This window comes from Mytilus californianus, unplaced genomic scaffold (assembly GCF_021869535.1).
Source record: "Mytilus californianus isolate M0D057914Y unplaced genomic scaffold, xbMytCali1.0.p SCAF_11, whole genome shotgun sequence".
Taxonomy (NCBI): domain Eukaryota; kingdom Metazoa; phylum Mollusca; class Bivalvia; order Mytilida; family Mytilidae; genus Mytilus; species Mytilus californianus.
Genome location: NW_026262593.1, coordinates 7,760,910 through 7,786,528, shown reverse-complemented (window position 1 = coordinate 7,786,528; position 25,619 = coordinate 7,760,910). Strand labels below are relative to the sequence as shown.

At 34.7% G+C, this 25,619-nt stretch overlaps 2 protein-coding genes across 2 annotated transcripts; both read right to left on the bottom strand.

Moving 5' to 3' along the window:
* Positions 1-1,627: 1,627 nt before the first annotated feature.
* Positions 1,628-13,192, bottom strand: LOC127720771 (mucin-2-like). The gene is made up of 2 exons (XM_052227523.1): positions 8,495-13,192; positions 1,628-1,633 (listed from the first exon to the last, which is right to left on the bottom strand). Exons 1-2 carry the CDS (start codon positions 13,190-13,192, stop codon positions 1,628-1,630), a joined length of 4,704 nt encoding a protein of 1,567 aa, XP_052083483.1.
* A 7,485-nt stretch (positions 13,193-20,677) lies between these two features.
* Positions 20,678-23,941, bottom strand: LOC127720946 (putative nuclease HARBI1). Its single transcript, XM_052227676.1, has 3 exons — positions 23,617-23,941; positions 21,836-22,087; positions 20,678-21,198 (listed from the first exon to the last, which is right to left on the bottom strand). Exons 1-3 carry the CDS (start codon positions 23,772-23,774, stop codon positions 20,979-20,981), a joined length of 630 nt encoding a protein of 209 aa, XP_052083636.1. The 5' UTR covers positions 23,775-23,941; the 3' UTR covers positions 20,678-20,978.
* Positions 23,942-25,619: the final 1,678 nt, after the last annotated feature.

Sequence of the window (25,619 nt, the reverse complement as noted above, 5' to 3'; positions counted from 1 at the left end):
ATTGATCTCACAAAATTCCAGGTTATGTGGTAGTTTGGTTCATTGCTATAAAATTAAAGAATTTAATTAATAGGTAAAAAAAGGCAAGAATTTTCAGTTTTGATTAAATTCAGATAGTCATCTTTAATTATTTCTATAACTTTTTCAAATCAACTTGGATTTTCATAAAACTCTACAGCTATCTCAATTATACATTGATCTTACAAAATGCCAGGTTGTTTGGTAGTTTGATTTATTGCTGTCAAGTTTGAGGATTTAATTAATATTTAAAAAAAGCTAGAATTTTCAGTCGACTGAATTCAGATAGTCAACTTTAAATTTGTTTATTACTTTTTCAAATTAACTTGGATTTTCATAAAACTATACAGCTATCTCAGTTATATATTGATCTTACTGAATCCCAGGTTGTTATGTAGTTTGGCATATTGCTGTCAAATATGATAAGTACCAAACAACCTGGCATTCTATTAGATCAATATATGATTGAGATAGGTGTAGATTTTGATGAAAATCCAAGTTGCTTTGAAATAGTTATAAAAAAATTTAAAGATGACCATCTGAATTTAGTCCGAACTGAAAATTCTAGCTTTTTTCACCTTGATTAATTAAATCCTTAAATTTGACAGCAATATGCCAAACTACATAACAACCTGAGATTCAGTAAGATCAATATATAACTGAAATAGCTGTATAGTTTTATGAAAATCCAAGTTAATTTGAAAAAGTAATAAACAAATTTAAAGTTGACTATCTGAATTCAGTCCGACTGAAAATTCTAGCTTTTTTTACCTATCAATTAAATCCTCGAATTTGACAGCAATAAATCAAACTACCAAACAACCTGGCATTCTGAAAGATCAATGTATGATTGAGATAGCTGTAGAGTTTTATGAAAATCCAAGTTGATTTGAAAAAGTTATAAAAAAATTAAAGATGACTATCTGAATTTAATCAAAACTAAAAAATTCTAGCTTTTTTTTTACCTATTAATTAAATGCTTTAATTTCACAGCAATGAACCAAACTACCAAATGACCTGGAATTTTGTAAGATCAATATTTAATTTAGTTAGATGGGCTGATTCAGACCAGTCAAGACTAAATTTGAAGGTCAAGACTAGTTGAGACAGGTCGAGACTGGTCGAGACTGATTCGAGAGTGGTCGAGTCAGTTCGAGACTGGTCGAGCCTTGATCGAGACCATTTCAGACTGCACCAAGATTATAAAGTACTGAATCAGACTTATTAAGTAAAGTCAAGACCAATGTCGAGTACAGTTAAGTACAATTAAGTACTGTCGAAATAATGTCGAGTCTAGTTGAGTAAAATTTGTGCTCGACTTTACTGGTCGAGCACAAAATATGGTCTTTTGTCAATTCTGTTTTTGCCCCAGTTAAACCTTCGGTTGTTTTTCAATTCTGCAGTTGTAACGATAGATATCACCACAGACGTAATAATTTCTGTACTTGATGTCGGTGTTTCTATCAAAGTATAAATGGTTCTGAATTATAACCAATTAATTATTTTTTTTCTTTTTACCTGAAATTTATTATATGATGTCTTTTATAACCGAAGATATTTTTTTTCATATGAAATTGTAGGCAACATTTGTGATGTAAGATTTTTATGTTTAAACCTGAAAATATATGAAACACATTATAAAAAACAAAATACTAATCTTTACTTAGTATTTTTAACTGTTAAATTGTATTTATTTGTGTATGAAGTCTCTATCACGGATATGGAATTATTTTTTTGGTCGACGCTTTGATACAGCGATACGAGTATGTGCTGTATAAAAAAATGGATTGGACGACCGTGAGACCTTGAAATATCATTGTCAATGTATTCATCAAATTCTTGCTGGAAACAAAATGGGGAGGGAATAGGAATCCCACTGATTCAACAATTGCCACACCCCTCCCAATATTTTTCCGTACATGCAAACATTTCCGCCTGCTATATATAATTTGTTCAAAATCTTTGTACGGAAAAAATGCAGAATTTATGTAAAATTAGAAATTGTAAATTAAAAAAAAGTTAAGTGAGCTTCATTTGGCTTATTTTGCAATTCAAATGCTACTATTAATGTTCCTTACATCTAGATATTGACAATGAGGATCGATTGAGAACAAACTTTACAGCAAAAGATATGATTTCAATTTCCTAATTGTGAACGTTTTATTTCTATGTAGCAACTTTCCAGCAGCGCCTTGATATGGAGTATATATCTTTCAGTTCGTCAGATATTTCAGAGCTTGCATTTCCTATCAGATTGCTTTAGATGTAAGATACCCCGGTTTGCTCCGCTTGTTTGTCTTGTGCGTTTTGATATGTTTTTTTCCCTTCTTTGACTATGACTATGATTGCACATTTTATTTTTCTTAATATTTAAACAACTCTGTATTCGTTTCATTTCCATAAATTATAAAACACTTTACAAAAATACAGGACAATCAAGCTTACTCTAAATAATATCTTAACTGTATTCAACTTTTTCTTTAGATATTAAAGAGGAAAAAGTCCCCATTGGTTTTGAAAAATCTATATGAGGATCAAATATTACAGTTGTCCAAACTCTTTAACTTTTTCTGTAAGTGTTTTTTTTATGATACATGTAGCAATATTCTATATCCATATTCGGATTTTTCAGGACATTTTGTAAAACATCAAAAAGATGATTCCTTTTAATTTGATTATCTTCTTATCAAAAAGTTCAAATCTTGTAAATCCGTAATACAAAAAAGTTAAGAAAACAAAACCCGAGAGAATCTCATGAATTTCAAACGGAGCGCAACCGAGTGCACCAACAGGGTAATCATCTCTTAATTAACGTGGATAAGATGCTATGCGAATCCATACTCAGTCAATTTGTCGCAATACGCTAAAAGACACAATCAGTTATTAACAAGGTTCACTTTTGGCAAAATATTGCCTTGAATTTTTAACTGTTTCATTAAATATATTAAAAGGCCACATGTTGGTTCTTAAATGAGTCTATTTCAAAAACAATTATCTTCATAATAGTATATCATAGGCTAAAAAGTCAGCTGATTTTTGGAGATTTTGACAAAATACGATGATTTTGGTAATTTTTTTAACCTAAGAGCTTCAGACGAAAATTCACCGCGATCTACGATCAAAAATATTCTGTAACCATACAGTACCAAGGTTATTCTATAATCCCTAGACACCAACATTTTTAGATCAGGGATGGAGGCCAGGGTAAATAATGCTATTTTTGTATTAGAACAAAAGCATATTATTTCAACTTCTTTGTTATAAATGATTGAAAATTGAATATCTTAAAATTTTGAAAAGAAAAAAAAAATGAAATGGGATGTACATATCTTTGGTAAAATCATTTCTTACCTCACCTATTTTCTCAACATTCTGGCAGACGACACCTACCAGATTGGTTATAGAATTTTAAAATTTTATTACTCAAAAACTATGTATTGTAAGTACACATTTTTTTCACAGAGTTTAGTTTCATTATAATATTTTTTTATATTAATTGATATTTTCCACTTGTATGTTTTTGAAATAATTTCAGAACACATGCTTAAGTTAGATTTGTTTACATAGTTAAATGGTTTTGATAGGTTTATTAGTCAGATCTTTTCATAGGGAACACTTACGTGATAAATTAATGAGCAACAATGACCCCACCAACACCGTGGAAAACAAAAGTATTTCTGGAAAGGCCAGTATGTTTTACTCTTCCAATGACACTCGTTGTGTTACTATTGATTAAATCCATAAATGAGTCATAAAAAGGTTACGCGTGGATAAATGACTCTTGTCTACCCCTACGCGAGTACCAAAATTAATCTGTGAATACGGAATTGGACTTATCACCTGGTTTGTACATAGTTACATGAGTAACACTTCGGGTGCCATATGTAGAGCAGGATCTGCTTGCCCTTCCAGAGCACATGAGATCACCCTAAGTTTTTGTTGTTCAATCTTTGGTTTTCTGTGTTGTGTTGTGTTTTGTGTACTGTTTTTTGTCTTTTCGTCGTTTTTCTTTTTTTTGCCATGTTATTGTCAGTTTGTTTTCGACTGATGAGTTTGAATGTCCCCTTGTAATCATTCGTCTCTCTCATACACAGTCGTTAAACGTAATTTTTTAATCTTTATGTATGAGAATGTGAAAGATTAATATATTCACAATTATCAAGACCAATTATTACTCAGACCGTTATATATAGAATCACCACAGGTGTGAAACATAAATTATTACAAAATGAAACACAGAAAAAATCAATTACTCATATTTATAGACTGAATTTCTCCAATTTCCACCACACATCTGAGAGGTATCCCCTGAACAGCGATCACTACAACTATTTTCTTCGGTTTTGTGGTATGAAGCTGGGTTACCAAGAGAGTTGCCATACAAACAATAGGACTCCCACTTTAACATAATCAGTTAAAGTGTACATCTCTACATCTATTTAGCATACCATTTAAAACATAAGTTGAATATATATACAAATATAATCACAAAAGGAGATGTTGGATTGATATAAATTTGACAGCACCTATATAATAAAGTAAACAAATTGAAAAGTGTCTATACCAAGACCTTGTTGATAAATATTCTGTATCAACTTCACAAATAATACATGATGGTCTTGATGAATAGATTTTATGTACTGACGTTGATTATCGTCTTAATTATGTGTTATAGTGTTCTTCTTATTTGTCTTTGTATATTTTTTAACCTTCTTTCGATGTTTCCGTTAACTGATCTAATTCAGGATTAGACACATAATGTGTCGAATAGTCTCCTGGCGATGATGAATGGTCACTTTCTTTTAAGGTTACTTCCGTACCGTTATTTTTTCCTGGGGTGGTCTGCACATTTAAATGTTCATTGATACAAGAGACATTTTCGTGTCGGCAGAGTGTAACGACATGCTGCATTTAACTCACCAGATACTCTTACAAGAGAAGTTATCGATGAGTAAGAAAGTGTATCAATTAGTCATAGCTCAATTAATGTTTTTTGTATTGTAGATTGTAATTTGTTATGTCTATCTAGTTCGCTGTTCATAGTCTTGATATCTTTCTGAAAGTTATTCAAAGTCATCTAATGTTTTTGTCGACTTGGACAGCACTTTAAATTTGGCATCGTTTTGTGTTGATTTTCTCTCATATTCCCTTAAATGAGAAACGAGTTGCTCATTTAAATCTAAATATTGCGTACGAAGTTTACTGTTTCCAGTTTGCAAGTTTTCATTACCTTTTTCATTTTTCTGACCTGATTTTTCTAGTTCTGACACTCTAATAGAATATGAATATTTGCGCGCATCTCGAGAATTTCATTAAAAACTACTTCGCTGTTATAATCAACAACACTTAATTGACTGTCACCTTTTCTGAAGACTACATCGATTTGCGTTTTATTACCCTGCAGGAATATATATAAGATATAGCAATCCCTAGATATATAAGATATAGCAATCCCTAGATATATAAGATATAGCAATCCCTAGATATATAAGATATAGCAATCCCTAGCATATTTACAAGTAGAACTGCTTTTCATCGTAGACTCTCTGTTGAAAAGTTTCCCTGTGGGACACCCCTGTATAGATTTTGCTCTACTAGCTAGATACTGCGATACCATGTCGGGCAATCTTCTGAGTTATTTGTCTTTCCAATAGGTTTTGAAATATAAATTTCTTTTGGTAGATCAGCAATATAATGGTCTAGTTTTGCAATAAATTCTTGTTGGGGAACAAAAACTGACTCTTGCGAGGGTTGGGAATATGTGAATTCATCATAATCGTGGCCATTGTTTGTGACATCAAAATTGAGAAGGGAAATGGGGAATATGTCAAAGAGACAACAACCCGATCAATGAGCAGACAACAGCCGAAGGCCACCAATGGGTCTTCAATGATTTGTTTACTTTTTGTTGACTTGGGGTACTGATTTCGGTAAAAACACGAACAAAGTCTGAGTTTTAGGGCAAATACTCTCCAAATATCTCATTTAGGGGTCCATTCTCAAAAATACATTGATCATACTGGAGCACTGAAAATGAATTCATGTTAAGATCACCTATATCACTGTTTTTGTCTCTCTGAGTAATTACACCTCCACCACTATCGGAAGCCATTTAGAAAAAAAAAAATTAAAAATTTCAATACATCATATGACAAATTTATTTCCACTAAATCATGTACACGTACACATTCTAAAATAATTGATTAATCACTGAAAAGTAAGGCAAAAACATTCCAACTCTTGTTAAAATATCTTCTATTTTATTTTAACACCAATTAGTTTTTCCATGCTGTATAGAGACTTTATTCTATTTTGCACTGTCTGCAATGTTAAAGCCTTTAAAAAATATTTTCAGTTAAAACATATTGTTTTATTTGGAGATAAATCAAATTAACAGCATCCCCTCTAGATGATTGTGTAATATCCCCAAGCATTTTTGACCATATCTGAATCAAAATTAATACTCAATAAATTAAAAGTTGTACTCTAGGATAAATTTATATTTGGACAAAGAATATCACTACGCTATGTTTTACTCCCAATTAAAACTTCCTGTGTTTTTGAAAAAAATAACATTAAGCCCTGAAAGGTTTGCATACCAGTCTTATTCAGTTAAAGTTTCATTTAAGGACCGTTCAATTACATCTAAAACAAGTGAAGTATCATCTGCACACTGTGATAACCATTGTTCCATCCTTGGTACAGTAATACCAGTAGTATTTATATTCCCCCGTATCAGGATTGCCATATTTTCTACACAAAGTATTAAGGTACGGCTATCAGGGGTCCCTTTGTCTACAGTCACGTCCTATTTGAAAAAAGTCTGAAAGATTTCCACCCTGAATGTCAGCGGGTGAAATATTATTATAAAATACTTTAACCCAGCTAATAATAGATTCACCAAAATTAAAAAATTGTAATATTGATAACAGAAAGTCTCAAGAATCAAATGCTTTTTCAAAATTAATTAAAAGCAATAAACCTGGAATGTTATGTTCGTTTTTCTGTATACTGTAACATTGCACGTTTTAAACGAACGTCTCCCTCGTGTATAAATCTTATCCTTTTGCAAATGTTTGATACTTTAGAGTGACCCAGTTCGTATGCTTGTATTATATGTTTGGCGTCCATCAGTTAATGAACATTGATACTGAGATTCGCTGACTAAACATTTTTATCGAATCGTATAAGGTAGGTGCTAGTGCGTGGACACGGAGGGTAAAGATCGATAAAAAAAGTCCTGATTAATCGGACCAATCATAAAAAAAAAAAAACACAAAAAAAAAACAAACCTGAAAGCATGACAAAAGGCACAAAGTATGAATCAAAAACGTACGGATGTTCACAGCGACAAAAAGATGATAAAAATGATAGATATATGACATTCTTCCGCACTAAAAAAATCAACCAGTACACCTCCAACGGATTAAGCCTGTTATATTTGCCATGCTTCTTCTTACATGTACATCGCAATGCATGAAAAAATCAAATAAATCAAAACTTTATTTTTATTTCAAAGAAACCAAAGGGTGACTGGGGTATTAAAAATGGTCACATCGATCTTCCTTTAACCACCAGTAAATCCTTTGCCTGAGTATGTATAACAACAAAGACACGTCTAGTCAGAATAGGACGTTACATTCGTTGCACCTTAAAGGGAATGGGCTACGTTCTCTGCACGTTTATGAACCCTGCGACAACTATTTTATTATTACGTAGAGGGCAAGTTGCAAGAGCATAATTGTGTTGTCTCTATCAAATATACCATTGTTTTCAAGTGGTAGTCATCTGTCACCTCCGACACACTGACATACTAACTTGTCGTACCCACCTATATGTTGTACTAGCTGTAAATACTTTTTGTCCGGAATATGCATTTATTATTGGCCGCTGGACTTTAAATAGGTAATAATCAATCAGTTAATCATCTGTAATTGATGATGATTATGCCTTCAAATCAAAATAATTTTGTATGAAAAAATTTCCTTTATTTATATAAAAGACTCGTTGTATCTGTTCCTGATGTACATTTGCCATTAATTTTATCAAAATATATAACATAAATTCCCTTGCGAAAAAAAACCCCATCACAAACATTTCAGTAAAGGTGTAATCAAGAACGTTTTTTAGACTTGGCGACATTGCAGCCGAGAATGTCAATGAAAACAATTATAACTGTAATAAGACAAATGAAGACGACTCCAACATATCCTACGGATGTTGCCGATACACGATCATCTGAAGCTGATATCTTAGTACGACGCATCAGGGATGTATTGGATTTGTTGACACTTAGTTCCTTTTTCATTAGATCTAATTCTGGCTTCAGTATTTCTCTTAATTGATCAAGAGTAAGATTCATTCCACGTAAGAAATCCCACTTGCCTTTTCCTACTTTTGAACACGGACAAAGGCATTCATCAGGCCTGAATGGATAGACAGAAGCGATCGCGGGTTTTTCAGAAATTGTATTTACTCTCCTGTCGGATGCAATTGTTGTCATTGCAGATGTTGCAGGCGTTTTCATGTCTGTATTTGTCATTGTAGATGTTGGAAGCATTGTTATTTTTGTAGTTGTCATTGTATATGTTGAAGGCGTTGAATGCTCAGTAGTTGTTATTGTAGGTGTTGAATGCGTTGTCTGCTCTGTGGATGTCATTGTGGATGATGCAGGTGTTGTCAGATTTGTAGTTGTCATTGTAGACGTTGGAGGCGTTGTCTGCTCTGTAGTTGTCGTTGCAGACGTTGAAGGCATTGTTTGCTCTGTATTTGTCATTGTAGACGTTGAAGGCGTTGTTTGCTCTGTAGTTGTCATTGTAGACGTTGAAGGCGTTGTCTGCTCTGTAGTTGTCATTGTAGACGTTGAAGGCGTTGTCTGCTCTGTAGTTGTCATTGAAGATGTTGAAGGCGTTGTCTGCTTTGTAGTTGTCATTGTAGACGTTAAAGGGATTGTCTGCTCTGTATTTGTCATTGTAGACGTCGAAGGCGTTGTCTGCTTTGTAATTGTTATTGTAGACGTTGAATGCACTGTCTGCTCTGTAGATGTCATTGTAGACGTTGAAAGCATTGTCTGCTCTGTAGTTGTTATTGTAGACGTTCGAGGCGATGTTTGCTCTGTAATTGTCATTGTAGACGTTGAAGGCGTTGTCTGCTCTATAGTTGTCATTGTAGACAATGCAGCCGTTGTTTGCTCTGTAGTTGCCATTGTAAGGGTTGAAGGCATTGTCTGCTCTGTAGTTTTCATTGTAGACGTTGAAGGCATTGTCTTCTCTGTAGTTGTCATTGTTGACGTTGGAAGCATTGTCTGCTCTGTAGATGTCATTGTTGACGTTGAAAGCATTGTCTGCTCTGTAGTTGTCATTGTAGGCGTTGAAGGCGTTGTTTGCTCTGTAGTTGTCATTGTAGACGTTGAAGGCGTTGTTTGCTCTGTAGTTGTCATTATAGACGTTGAAGACGTTGTCTGCTCTGTAGTTGTCATTGTAGACGTTGAAAGCATTGTCTGCTCTGTAGTTGTCATTGTAGACGTTGAAGGCGTTGTGTGATCTGTAGTTGTCATTGTAGACATTGAAGGCGTTGTCTGCTCTGTAGTTGACATTGTAGACGTTGAAGGCGTTGTGTGCTCTGTAGTTTTCATTGTAGACGATGCAGGCGTTGTTTTCTCTAAAGTTGTCATTGTAGACGTTCGAGGCGTTGTTTGCTCTGTAATTTTCATTGTAGACGTTGAAGGCATTGTCTGCTCTGTAGTTGTCATTGTTGACGTTGAAAGCATTGTCTGCTCTGTAGATGTCATTGTTGACGTTAAAGGCGTTGTCTGCTCTGTAGTTGTCATTGTAGACGTTGAAGGCGTTGTCTGTCTTTTAGCTGTCATTGTAGACGTTTGGGGCGTTGTTTTCTCTGTAGTTTTTGCTGTAGACGTTGTTTGCTCTGTAGTTGTCATTGTAAACGTTCGAGGCGTCGTCGGCTCTATAGTTGTCATCGTATACGATACAGGCGTTGTTTGCTCTGTAGTTGCCATTGTAGAGGTTGAAGGCATTGTCTGCTCTGTAATTGTCCTTGTAGACGTTGAAGGCATTGTCTGCTCTGTAGTTGTCATTGTTGACGTTGAAAGCATTGTCTGCTCTGTAGTTGTCATTGTAGACGTTGAAAGCGTTGTTTGTTCTGTAATTGTCATTGAAGATGTTGAAGGCGCTGTCTGCTCAGTAGCTGTTATTGTAGACGTTGAAGGAATTGTCACCTCTGTAGTTGTCATTGTAGACGTTGAAGGCGTTGTCTGCTCTGTAGTTGTCATTGTAGACGTTGGAGGCGTTGTCAGCTCTATAGTTGTCATTGTTGATGTTGAAGGCGTTGTCTGGTCTGTAATTGTCATTGTAGACGTTGAAGGCGTTGTCTGCTCTATAGTTGTCATTGTTGACGTTGAAGGCATTGTCTGCTCTATAGTTGTCATTGTAGACGTTGAAGGTATTGTCATTTCTGTAGTTGTCATTGTTGACGTTGAAGTCGTTGTCTGCTCTGTAGTTGTCATTGTAGACGAAGCAGGCGTTGTGTGCTCTGTACTTGTTATTTTTGACGTTGAAGGCGTTGTCTGCATTGTAGTTGTTATTTTTGACGTTGAAGGCGTTAGCTGCATTGTAGTTGTTATTTTTGACGTTGAAGGCGTTGTCTGCTTTATAGTTGTCATTGTAGACGTTGAAGGCGTTATGTGCTCTGTAGTTGTCATTGTAGACGTTGAAGGCGTTGTTTGCTCTGTAGTTGTCATTAAAGACGTTCGAGGCGTTGTTTGCTCTGTAATTGTCATTGTAGATGTTGAAGGCGTTGTCTGCTCTATAGTTGTCATTGTAGACGATGAAGGCGCTGTTTGCCCTGTAGTTGCCATTGTAGGGGTTGAAGGCATTGTCTGCTCTGTAGTTTTCATTGTAGATGATGAAGGCATTGTCTGCTCTGTAGTTGTCATTGTTGACGTTGGAAGCATTGTCTGCTCTGTACTTGTCATTGTTGACGTTGAAAGCATTTTCTGCTCTGTAGTTGTCATTGTAGACGTTGAAGGCGTTGTTTGCTCTGTAGTTGTCATTGTAGACGTTGAAGGCGTTGTTTGCTCTGTAGTTGTCATTGTAGACGTTGAAAGCATTGTCTGCTCTGTTGTTGTCCTTGTAGATGTTGAAAGCATTGTCTGCTCTGTAGTTGTCATTGTAGACGTTGAAGGCGTTGCGTGCTCTGTAGTTGTCATTGTAGACGTTGAAGGCATTGTCTGCTCTGTAGTTGACATTGTAGACGTTGAAGGCGCTGTGTGCTCTGTAGTTTTCATTGTAGACGATGCAGGCGTTGTTTTCTCTATAGTTGTCATTGTAGACGTTCGAGGCGTTGTTTGCTCTGTAATTGTCATTGTAGACGTTGAAGGCGTTGTCTGCTCTATAGTTGTCATTGTAGACGATGCAGGCGTTGTTTGCTCTGTAGTTGCCATTGTAGGGGTTGAAGGCATTGTCTGCTCTGTAGTTTTCATTGTAGACGTTGAAGGCATTGTCTGCTCTGTAGTTGTCATTGTTGACGTTAAAGGCGTTGTTTGCTCTGTAGTTGTCATTGTAGACGTTGAAGGCGTTGTCTGTCTTTTAGATGTCATTGTAGACGTTGGGGGCGTTGTTTTCTCTGTAGTTTTTGTTGTAGACGTTGGAGACGTTGTTTGCTCTGTAGTTGTCATTGTAGACGTTGAAGGCGTCGTCGGCTCTATAGTTGTCATAGTAGACGATGCAGGCGTTGTTTGCTCTGTAGTTGTCATTGTAGACGTTGAAGGCGTTGTCTGTCTTTTAGATGTCATTGTAGACGTTGGGGGCGTTGTTTTCTCTGTAGTTTTTGTTGTAGACGTTGGAGACGTTGTTTGCTCTGTAGTTGTCATTGTAGACGTTGAAGGCGTCGTCGGCTCTATAGTTGTCATAGTAGACGATGCAGGCGTTGTTTGCTCTGTAGTTGTCATTGTAGACGTTGAAGGCGTTGTTTGCTGTGTAGTTGTCATTGTAGTCGTTGAAGGCGTTCTTTGCTCTGTAGTTGTCATTGTAGACGTTGAAGGCATTTTCTGCTTTGCAGTTGTCATTGTAGACATCGCAGTCGTTGTCTGCTCTGTAGTTTTCATTGTAGACGATGCAGGCGTTGTCTGCTCTGTAGTTGTCATTGTAGACATTGAAGGCATTGTCTGCTCTGTAGTTGTCATTGTAGACGTTGCAGGCGTTGTCTGCTCTGTAGTTTTCATTGTAGACGATGCAGGCGTTGTCTGCTCTGTAGTTGTCATTGTAGACGTTGAAATCATTGTCTGCTCTGTAGTTTTCATTGTAGACCTCGAAGGCGTTGTGTTCTCTGTAGTTGTCATTGTAGACGTTGAAGGCATTGTCTGCTCTGTAGTTGTCATTGTAGACGTTGAAGGCGTTGTGTGCTCTGTAGTTTTCATTGTAGACGATGTAGGCGCTGTTTTCTCTATAGTTGTCATTGTAGACGTTGAAAGCATTGTCTGCTCTGTAGTTGTCATTGTAGACGTTGAAGGCGTTGTCCGCCCTGTAGTTATCATTTTTGACGTTGAAGGCATTGTCTGCTCTGTAGTTGTCATCGTAGACGTTGAAGGCGTTGTCTGCTCTGTAGATGTCATTGTAGAGGTTGAAGGCATTGTCTGCTCTGTAAATGTCATTGTAGACGTTGAAGGCGTTGTGTGCTCTGTAGTTATCATTGTAGACGTTGAAGGCGTTGTCTGCTCAATAGTTGTCATTGTAGACGATGCAGGCGTTGTCTGCTCTGTAGTTGCCATTGTAGAGGTTGAAGGCATTGTTTGCTCTGTAGTTGTCATTGTAGACGTTGAAGGCGTTGTCTGCTCTGTAGTTGACATTGTAGAGGTTGAAGGCGTTGTCTTCTCTGTAAATGTCATTGTAGATGTTGAAGGCGTTGTTTTCTCTGTAGTTGTCCTTGTAGATAGTGAAGGCATTGTCTGCTCTGTAGTTGTCATTGTAGACGTTGAAGGCATTGTCTGCTCTGTAGTTGTCATTGTAGACGTTGAAGGCGTTGTTTGCCCTATAGTTGTCATTGTAGACGTTGGGGGCGTTGTTTTTTCTGTAGTTGTCATTGTAGACGTTGGAGGCGTTGTTTTCTCTGTAGTTGTCATTGTAGACGTTGGAGGCGTTGTTTTCTTTGTAGTTGTCATTGTAGACGTTGAAGCTAAAGGCGTTGTCAATTTTGTAGTTAAAAAGATTGATGTTGTCTCGGACGTCATGATTCTTGTAGGTTTAACTATCAAAATACAAATATAATTATCATTCTTAGTTATAACATACAAATTATTTTTATGTTTTTAACTAACCTTAATACTTTGTGGATTTTCGAATCATTAGGTCGCTGTTTCGATCACGTTTAAGCGCACATTTTCTTTTATATGTATTGTATGTATATTAATGATATGAATACTGAACGTATAAAAGCATATTGTCAAAAACAAAATACTCTTTTTTCTCTAAATTAACAGTTAAATTTAATATTTTTGGGTATAAAGTCTCTTAATCATTTTTTGGTCACATAAAATGGTGTAAATAATTCTAAAACTTGGTCAAATAGAGTTATGAAAAAACTTAAAGATTGTAATATTGAATTGTACGCTTACTAGATAGCGTGCTTCATAAGAGTATTGTTTTTCAAGAAAAGTTACGAGAGCCCCAAATGAATGCACCATTACTTAGCGAAGATTAGATCAGAGTATCAAATACTAGTAACTACGTTGGACTCCCATATGCGCTTGACTTTCCACATAAATCAACTCAGTGCACATATTGCTACAGCTTTTGCCACTTTATCTATTAGCTCAGCAGTCTGTTCTTCGGTACTGACATGATTTATAACAATCCTTCATAAAATTGTCCATTAATACATTTTGAAATTAGAAAGAAAATAAGGTTTCAACTCCCTCAGGCAAAGTTTACCTTAGATAAATTTTGCTATTTTTAGGTTCTTTTTTGTCATATAGCTCTTCAAATGTTTCGGTTCTTATACATCCTTGGATTTCAAATATTCGGCTTTGAGCGGTCCTGATGAAGGTAAATCCAGAAAAGCGCTTCGAACGCATGGAATTTATACCGTGTTGTTTTCATCATTTTTTTCACGGATCCGTAAGAGTGTCTGCGAGTTGTGACGAGTTATTTACGGATACCAACGAGTTATTTACGGATGCTTGGGATTAACTACGAGTTGGCGATCCGTAAGGACTTATTAGAAAAAACCATGTATGTGAAGGGGGCATTACAAACTTTTGTTTTGGTATTTCAGTCCAATAAACGGAGGAAATATAAATATAAGAAGATGTGGTATAATTGTCAATGAGACAACAATCCACCAGAGACCAAATGACATATAAGTTAACACCTATAGGTCACCGTACGGCCTTCAACAATGAGAAAAAACCCATACCGCATAGTCAGCTATAAAAGGCCGCGAAATGACAAATGTAAAACAATTCAAACGAGAAAACTAACGGCCTGATTTATGTAAAAAAGAAATGAACGAAATACAAATATGATATACAACAACATCATGTACTGTGTTACAACGATAAAACCGACCATTACATCGACCACCGAAAGCTATATTTATATGTAGCCTAGGTGGTCGAGTGGTTTAGGGCGTTGGACACGATGCAGGCGGTGTTAGCCCTGTATAACCACGTGTTATCCGATAGAGAATGTCTGTCATAAAGTTGTCACATGTTTAGACGTGTATAATAAAATTAAAATTTGGAGTGGCGGCATTTTAATTAACATTAACATCCTTTACGACATACAAAATAGCTGATCTGAAAGGTACACCATCTACTTGCAACTGTACATCATGTACTGTGTTACAACCCTAGATAAAGCCGATGAGACAACAACGCCTGCACTGTGTCCATTGCAAAAAGCCAGACAATAAGGCGGCAGTGTTACATGTAGCTATAGTTATATAATAAGTAATAAGTTACACACATATAAACATATAAAGCAGATCTAGTATAATTGCCAATGGGACAATTCTCCATCCAAGACATAAAGTAGTAAATACATGTACATGCAATTATAGGTCACAGTTCAGTCTTAAACTTGGACCCTTGACTCCATTTTTATACGCCCGTCTAAGACAGGACATATTATGGTATACCGTTGTCTGTCCGTCCGTCGTCAACACTTCGGACAATAACTCAAAAACGCTTTCACCAATTTCCATAAAACTTTGGTAAATTGTTTATATCTTTTGATGTTAGCTCCTTTTTTTTTCTATAAATTTAAGATTTTGCGTTTGGGATTAATGGGATTTTATTCATAAAAAGTAGGGATTTTCCAGTTTTCTGGCTATAGCTCAAATTCCTTTTAACCTTTTCTTATGTTATATTAACACAACATTAGGATTGACAAAAGAAAGCTCCCTTTAGAATTAGAAAAAAAATTGTCATGTCGTTTCAGAGTTATGGGACTTTGACCATTTGAATTAAGGCAATTTTTCACATTTTGCACGTTAACTCTAGTATGCATAGATTTATTTCCTTGAAACTTTACATTATTGTGGGATTGATATTAGGAAGCTCCCTTTTGATTTTTTTTTATTTATTTGTTGTTTCGGAGTTGCAGGAATTTAACAATTTGAATTTAAAGCAATATTTTATGCCTTCTTTTCCAATTTCATTTATAAGCAACAATTTCTATATGATTGCCAAATAGCTGCGGAACCGTAGCTCGTAGGTCCTTATGTTATTTTTTGACTATTTGCGGACCATAGAGCTACGGATTTTTCCTATTTCAAAACGTTCGGAATTGCGACCCAGGTTCAGGTCGCACTTATTTCCCAAAAATTTATTGTGATCGTCCATGCAAAGCTTGCCAATATATATAGTTCGTTTCGTTAGACATTTTTCTAGGATATGACGTACCTATTTATGTTTGAATATTCATTTCCTTAACACTATTATCTAATTATTCAACAAGAAAAGATAACTCTTGGATGAAAACACGTGTTGGTTTGTTTACGTTGTCTTTTATTTTATTTTTATGACTTTTTGAATGAAATAACGTGTAATTAAAGTTAAATACTAACGGAAATAATAATTCTTCCCAGCAATTTAAATATTTCGTATGAATTAATATTGTAAAGCCTTCAAAACACTCGATTCTCGCTTAGAAATAAGTAAACAAACCAACACGTGTTTTATTAAAAGAGTTATCTTTTCTTGTTTTTCGTAGGCGTTCCTCGCCTCCAACATAGGAGATCGAGGATATTAGAGTTATCTTTTCTTGTTTTTCGTGACGTCACGACGAGATTCAATATGGCTGAACAAAATAGGCGGAGAATGTTTACAAATGGGAATAATTAGATAATAGTGTTAAGGAAATGAATATTCAAACATAAATAGGTACGTCATATCCTAGAAAAATGTCTAACGAAACGAACTATATATAATGACAAGCTTTGCATGTATTATAAACAATATTTTTTTGGGAAATAAGTGCGACCTGAACCTGGGTCGCAATTCCGAACGTTTTGAAATAGGAAAAATCCGTAGCTCTATGGTCCGCAAATAGTCAAAAAATAACATAAGGACATAAAGAGCTACGGTTCCGCAGCTAATTGCCCAATAGAGGCGTATCATGCGCTCTAAGCACAGCTGTTTAATTAGTATGTTTTGATGATGAATGTTACATGACAGTGATTTCTGTACCTTATCGACCAATCATATGAGCTTATTCCCTTATATGCAAATTGTATAAGAATTATCTACCCATAACTTATAAAATTTAATTATTGAATTAGATTATTGGAACCTTCACTAAAACAATGGTTGAAGGAATTGAGGGTGGTTTCGACACATCAGACACATCAGATGGAATTAGTTGTGGTAGTTGTGCAGTTGGAGGACAACCAAATGAAATTGGTTTGTAATTACTTGCTTATAAATCACTTTTCATGTTGAAGATTTGTGTAATATAAAGAAGCTTATGGCTAATCGTAACACACATCTATACTATTAAATTTGTATACTGAAATTTTGTAGCTGGTTTGTCTCCGAGTTGATGATTGTCTGAAGTATTATATAATAAAAAATAGTTTGTGCATAAAATGTGTGTAATATACTTTATAACTTCATATACTAATTGCATTAATTACAGTAGCTTAATTAAATAAACCAAAAACTAGTTGTCTTCTCCTCTGATTTCCGCTTTCGGAGCACCTGTGTCACACAGAAACATTAGATACCAAATGGACATTCAAACTCCTTATTGAAGAAAAACTGACAAACGATAAAATCATGCATACAAACTATTCTTTTTTGTTGTAAAAATCATGCATCAGTGCACAAAAAACAGTTTGAGAAACACAAACCAAACTGAACGATGTAGGGCTGTGCTGTGTATATAACCATAAACATTTCAAGTATCCTTTAAACCGCGCTGGCATGGGTTTCTTCTAGTATATATATATATATATATATATATATATATATATATATATTTATGTACAATTTTTTATGCCCCCGCCGTAGCGGTGGGGGCATTAAGTTTTACCCTTGTCCGTCTGTACGTACGTACGTACGTCCCAAAATTGGTTTCCGTTCTCTAACTTGAGTTTGCCTCAACCAAATGTTTCGAAACTTATACACAATGCTTATTACCACAAAACACAGATTAAGTTTGAATTTTGGTGGCGTCACTTTAACTGTTCTAGAGTTATGCCCCTTTATAAATGGAAAAATTGCAAAATTTGTATTTTCTTCTAAATATCAAGTAATTTATAAAATTGGAGTTATCTTCCTTTGTCCATGATTATAGTTGAATCAACTACAATCAATGCTTTATACAATGCAATGTTTAATTTTGACTTCCACTGATAAAACATAGATCAAGTTGAATTTGGGTAGTCAGTAACGGTAGTGTCACTTTAACCATTATTGAGTTATGCCCCTTTATAAATCGAAAGATTGCAAAATTTTTAGTTTCCATTATGTAACTTAAGTTTGCCCCAACCAAACATTATGAAACCTATACACAATATTCATTACCACAAAACTAAGATCAAGTACACATTTTTTGTTTCCGTTTTCTAACTTTAGTTTGCCTCAACCAAATGTTATGAAACTTATACACAATGCTTATTAATACATAATACAGATTAAGTACGAAATTTGGTGAGAACACTTTTACCATTCTTGAGATATGTCCCTTTATAAACATAAAATTGCTGAATTTTTCGTTTCCGTTCTCTAACTTTAGTTTGTCTCAACCAAATGTTATAAAACTAATACACAACCGTTCTAGAGTTATGCGTGTTTACAAATAGAAAAATTGCTGAATTTTAAGTTTCTGTTCTCTACTTAAGTTAGCCTCAACCAAATGTTATGAGACTTACACACAATGCTTATTACCACAAAACTCAGATCAAGTTCAAATTTGGGTAGCGTCACTTTTACCGTTCTTCAGTTATGTCCCTTTATAACTATATGCTATGCAAGCGGGGGCATCATCTGTGTCCACATGTAGACACTATCTACATTTATTTCTAATTATAACTGTTAGCTGATGAAATCATTGTCATTTTGAAATATCATTAATACATGTAAGTTAATTTGTGAAATGTGAATATCAGCAATAGGAAAACACTGATAAACCAGCATTAACACAACTCTTTATGTCTGCATGCAATCCTGGTAAGATATTTTTGTATGTTGAATACAGTTATTTATTTGGAGGTTCCTTTATAGGTATATAGGTATAAGGATGCAGTGTATAAATCACCCTGTCTGTCCATTGTTTTGAAAGTGCAACTTCTTTTTAACACGTGAATGGATTAAAATGAAACTTCACACAATGATAGCCCACCAGATGAATATGTAATTGGCATAAGACTGATAATTAGACTAATATTATACTAACGTTTTATGTCCTAAGTTTGCAGATGTCAAGCATGAAAAAATACCCACATATTTTTACACTTTTGTTCCACTAATTTTCAGTTTTCCACATCTTTTTTTTCGTCATGCTTGTCGAAGACATTAATTTGATATTTCTTGTATAGTTATAACATGACAAGTTAAAGATCAAGTACTAGAATTACTTCCATCCATGACAGCCACTATTCAAATCATGGTTACTTTTATATAGAAGTAGTAATCGCTTCAATTTTCCATCCTGTCAACTGTTAATAGACATAGTTCTACAAATTTAAACAGTTAAACCCCTTCTATTTCATTTAGGTTATAAGACTAATACCTGTATGGTTCTTGACCAAGCAAAAGAGATGCACCTTCAGATTAAGAAATTTCTGGAACAGTATACATCTAACTCCAAGTCACTACCAAAAATTGGTGAAAATATTCTTAGGGTGAATGAATATAAAGATTTTACAAAGGGCATTACAGAGGAATTGAGAGATGAACTAACCAACTACATTAGCACTTTTAAAGAAGTTCACCTGTCTGTTCCAGATATTCCATCAATGGTCCATGATACTATTGTATTCATTCTGCAAAATTTGATTAATACAGGTACAGACATTTTGAACTTTAGTCTATTATACAAATTGCAGTTAAATTTTTAAAATACATGTTCTTTATTTATATTCAGAGACTGCTTTTTTCTAAGTGTAGCTCAACAGGATAACTTGATTCAGTCGGTGGATGAAATGCCAGATGATAGAACTCCAACAGATGATTTTAATGACGGTATTCTTGTTTTGTGTCATTTTGATATAAAGACAATTTAACCACCACAATTTTTGTTTTTTCATGGCATTTGATGATTTCAGAAGAATTTCTTAAAGGGGCACTAGCTGTCAAATTCATGATCACCGATTCGACTTAAACTCTTATACTATAATTGGAATTTTCTAAAGTGTCAGAAGTAAAGGTAAAGAGTGATATACAGTCAAATATGGTATGTCACAAATGAAGATACAATCATTGCATATTTCTAGTTGCTCAATTATCAAAGCTGATATATATAAGAGACAACAACAACCAGAACCAAGTTATAAAAAAGCGCAATTACATTTATAAGATAATTACAACAAAATTCCACAAAAAAATGAGTGAAATCAGCCAACTGCTTCATATTAAATAATGATTCAATACTAATACTTATATGATTGTTAATTTTGTCTTAAATTTTTATATTTACAGATGTTTGTTCACAAGCAGAAACCAGTAGTAGCAGTGCTCCTGCAACTTCTGCATCAAAGGGGAAGAAAAGGGGTAATCATATTGTGCTTTTGTCAGGAAAATAAATGAAATCATCAATAATTCTGAGAGTATTTCTTGTGCAATACAGTATCCCCTACTGGCTGTTAAAAATAAATATTTTATGCAATCTTTATATTTCAAGGGCAATAACTCTAACAAATTTAACATTATCAGCATGCAACTCAAATTTGATCTGTTGCTCGTAATTATATGATCACATACAGTGCACCCAAAAAAAAAGCATTTGAATAAAGCATATAAAAAAATTGGAAAATTGTAGTGTTAATCAATGCAACCTTGTTGGCAGAGATGCTATTTTTTAAAGTTTGTCTAGTACAAAGCAGAACATGGATAAAATGTAAAAAAGATTTTTTAAGTAGCTTTCATTTCACTATTCATGCTTAAACAATATATATATTTTTGTTTAATAGCTGCCATGAGTAAACAAGATGCTGCCTCTGAGGCCAAAGAGCGGTATTTCCTACTTGAAGAAAGTAAGCTCCAAAAAATAGAGATGTACAGAGCCAAAAAGTTGAAGATCATGGAGCAGATGCTGGAGATGCAACGGAGGTCTACTGTGGCCCTAGAAGCCATAAGAGCTTCACAGCGGACAGAACACCAGTTTGGAATAGATCTCCATTGTTTGTCACCAGTTATTAAATTTTCTGAAAGTTATTTTGTTTTTTTTTGGTATTTTGAAAAATTAATCACTACATAATCAGTGTTTTCCCAAATTTAATTTGACTCAAAATCTCTTGATTAATCTCCTCCTTATAGCGTTTGCCTCATTATTTTGTTTGTCATCATTGATAATGTTATGATGCGCTAACTGTTGAATGTCCACATCTTCAGGTACTGGCAGCCCATCACTACAAGCCTTGTTATGCAGTCTGAAACATGCCCCAATCATCTTGCAACACTTAGGAGGGTTGAATTGGAGGGATCCACCGGTTTTATGAAGACATCTGTCAAAAAAAAGTTTCACATGTTTAAATTGGTTACTAGTTTAAATTGTGAATTATTATTCCACAGCTACAACTACTACAGGGTTTTTTTTTAAAGATTATTCCATCTCCTGTTGATGTAAGCAATTATAGGTAACAGTTTACATACCTTTGCCCATTAATGTTCTTGGCATAACTCAGGAATCATCTCCTTATTAGTTAAAATATATTTCTACCTTCTATCAATGAAATATATCATTTTTGGTATTTTGCTTCAATCTATTTTGTGATAACATATCATATTAAGCGACTCGACTGAGATTGGATTATAGAAAAATACAGGTTGTCTTGTTTGGTGGGCACATCCATTCTCTCCTAAGACACCAACCCTGTTATAGTGTTGTAAAAATCAAAAATAACTTTGTTAAGCTTAAGAGATTCTTTAATGTGATTATAACTTAAGCCTGTCAAGTGGAGATGGATCGATACGTGACCTCTCATTGTTGAGGAACTAAGACATTTTGATTTAAGTAAATGATGAGTCAGAGCATACATATTTGCTTTCTTCATAACGAAATTGTTTCAATTTAATAAGTCATTTATGATACAGAAAGTAAGATAACAGCAAAAGAGCTTTTATCAAGTATTAAAAGATTACCTGAAGCGAGCTTTAAGCACACCAAATGCCCTCTCTACTGTGTTCCTCGTCTTGCAGTGAGACTTGTTGTAGCCTATTTCTTTCTGTGAATTGGGATTCATTAAGGGAGTCATGAGCCATTTCTTCAATCCATAGCCGGAATTCCCAAGAAGCCATCCATTCCGACCCTCCATTATTGTTGGTATATTTGAATTGGCCAGAATGAAGGCATCATGAGGGGCTCCTGGCCACTTAACAACTGTGTGTGTAAACCTTTTAAATAAAATAAAAAACACTTTATTACTGAAAAAATAATCATGATCCCAGATACTCATTTAAATGCAAATCTGACTTGGATTTTTTCCTTGGTTTCTGTTCAGACTATGTTTATTGGCTATTTATTTTTTAATTATTTATGCTAGCAGAAACCATTCACTCTAATATGGTGAATGCACATCTAAGGCAGTAGAATTGGTAATATTGTTAATCTAGATTTGCTTTCATTTAATTTAAGTTTTTTTTAGATGTGTTTCTATTTGTATTATCCATCTGATGAGGTAAGCCTTTTTCACCTGATTTTTATACGACCGCAAAAAATTTGCATCGTATATTGCTATCACATTATTGTCGTCGTCCGAAGACAGATTGGTTTCCGGGCAATAACTTTAGTTTAAGTGTATGGATCTCTATGAAACTTAACCAAAAGTTTCAATACCACAAAAAGTAGCATTTTTCTAGTTTTCAGACAATAACTTGTGTTATAGTGTATCGATATCTCTTAAATTGTACCACATTTTTATTTGGGGTCAATATTTGTTTTGGGGAGGGGGGCAAATTTTTTTTAATTTTTTTTTCAAATTTTCGGTTTTTCTCACAATTTATTTTGCTTTTTCTTTGTATATAGTCTGAAAACATATTTACCAAGTATTGGGGGTGGGGGGGGGGGGGGGGGGGTTCTTTTGATTTTGCTTATTCTTTGTATATAGTCTGAAATCAGATTTACTAAGTATTGCACAACAGCAAGAAATCTTTAATTGAAAAATCAATTCAAATCATTTAACCAATTTCAAGTTCTTTGACTACATTTATTCTGTGTCAGAAACCTATAATGTGTCAAATATTTAATTAAAATCCAAATTCAGACCTGTATCAAGCTTGAATATTGTGTCCATTTTTGCCCCAACTGTTCAGGATTGGACCTCTGCGGTCGTATCCCGCTGCGCTCGGCAGAGCACATTTTTATAGTTCGTTCTTATGTTGTACTGTTACACCACTGTCCCAGATTAGGGGGAGGATTGGGATCCCGCTAACATGTTTAACCCCGCCACATTATGTATGTATGTGCCTGTCCCAAGTCAGGAGCCTGTAATTCAGTGGTTGTCGTTTGTTGCTGTGTTACATATTTGTTTTTTGTTCATTTTTTTGTACATTAATTAGGCCGTTAGTTTTCTCGTTTGAATTGTTTTACATTTGTCATTTCGGGGCCTTTTATAGCTGACTCTGCGGTTTGGGCTTTGCTCATTGTTGAACGGTGACCTATAGTTGTTAATTTCTGTGTCATTTGGTCTCTTGTGAAGAGTTGTCTCATTGGTAATCACACCACATCTTCTTTTTATATTGAAAAAGAATCAGTGGAAACGGGGAATATGTCAAAGAGATTCTATATACATGTAAATAAGTAAACACATACTTGTTTTCGAATATTGATTTTTTTAAGCATAAAAACCATTTATAGTTAATTTATACAATGTTGTTGTTAATTTTGTTCAATTACTGATGATGAACTTATAAAAATAGCTTACTTCAATTCTGCATCACAGATGGCCTGCACATTTATTGCGTGGTACTGTTTTCTACACACATAATTTGGCTCATCATCCCCTGCCATCCCTTGGGTAGGAATCAGCGTCCCATCAATGGCACCCAACACATTTGGAAAGCTACTGATGTCGTAGAACATTTCTTTTACCCTCCTCTGTTTGGCTTCTTCTCTTGGGAACTTGATGTTCTGAATCCTGTCGCAAATAGAAGCGCAAACCGAATGAACTACTCTAGATGCAGACGCAATGGTAATGCCATGCAAATCTGCAACTTCTGACAAATAGTCACCCTTTGCCAATATTCTCAATGTTGTCATAACCTACGAAAAAGAAAAAAAATATATATATTACACGCTGCAGCAATATGTAGTACACCACAGGCAAATTCCGGGGTACGAGATTATACAATGAGTGGGTAAATAGGAAAACAATATAAATGTGTTATTCGGAATATAACTGTCGCCGAAATTACGCCCTGCAACTTGCAAGATTTTATAAAGATTTTGTCAACTGAGGATAAACTGATTTGTTTGGACGGATTGAACATCTTTGTGACTGCATGTCATTAACAATTTGTGCACCGGATATTGCAAGTAGTGTACACACTACTGGAAATTGCGAGAGGTAAAGCGAACGGAAACATTGATTTAGACGAATGAATCTTTATATGTATCTGCGCTGTGAATAATGTATCACGATCGGACACTGGACAGAATCCATATACTTTGAAAAAAAATTGTATTGATTTGGCATGAATGTTGATAAAACAACTATACATACTAATAAAGTTAATTAATATTTAAGCAGCTATAGCTAGGTAACCATTGGCCAGACTTCAAAAAATGCGCAAAATTCAATATATCGTATTTGAAGCTTAAAAGATCTTGGCATTACAAAACATTTAATTGGTTAAACGAGAAAACCAACCGGGACGGATTCATATATTTAAAACTGAAATAAAAAAAAATAATTAAAAAAAATGATAGAAAACTACCCAACAGAACCACGACATTACAATCTCATGACTAGGGAATATATGGAAATGCATGCAGTATAATGAAAGCCATCATTGCTTAATTACAAGCACCTGAGATCACCCCGGTTTTTTTTAGGGGGGGGTGGGGGGGTTGCTTCTGATCAGTTTTTTTAGTTTTCTATGTTGTGGTAAGTGAAGTGTTGTGTGTCTTGTTTTTTTTTTTTATTATCGTCACGGTGTTAATGTTTTGTTTTCGAACTTTGAGCTTAATTGACCCCTTGGTATCTTTCGCCTCTCTTTTAATCAGTTCCTATGATGAAACAGTATATATATATCGTTCTATAATAATGTTTATTGAAAAAAAAAGAAACTAAAGTCAGTGGAGGCTTTGTTAAATTTTCAATGACAATATTCCTAGATTTACTAGTTAATGGTCATAGGTTTTCTATGTTTTTTAATGTTGTCGATTTTTTTTTTTGTGATTTTCACTCGTCATCAAAATGACTGACCCTATTTTCGACAAAGTATTCTGCGGCCCTAAGCACGGACATGGGACGACCCTTGTATATGGAAATTAATGTCAGATATGCAGAATACCAAGTGTTTTCATGAAACTCATCATATCTTTTAATTGTAAACAAAATTTTAAGAAGCAATTTATTACCTTTTAAAACATGACCGAAACAGTTACATTGAATTAAATTTGTAATAATAAATTATATGTCCGGCTTTGAAAGCAACTACTACATTTCTAAGTCGGATAAGCATGCACTGTTGTTGTCCTAGTTATTGAAACCCGAACATGCATCATTATATGCATATGTGCAGTTGAAATGGATTAAATAAATGTAGGTCGAAAGCAGGTCATCTGACAACCCCCTCTTCATCCGAATACTCTTCATATCTCACCCAAATGTGTCCATTTCTGCAACTGTGTGTACAATAATCAGACTGACAAATTATAGGCTTTGGAAAAAAGGTTTATTGATCTTTTACGTTCTAAAAGATC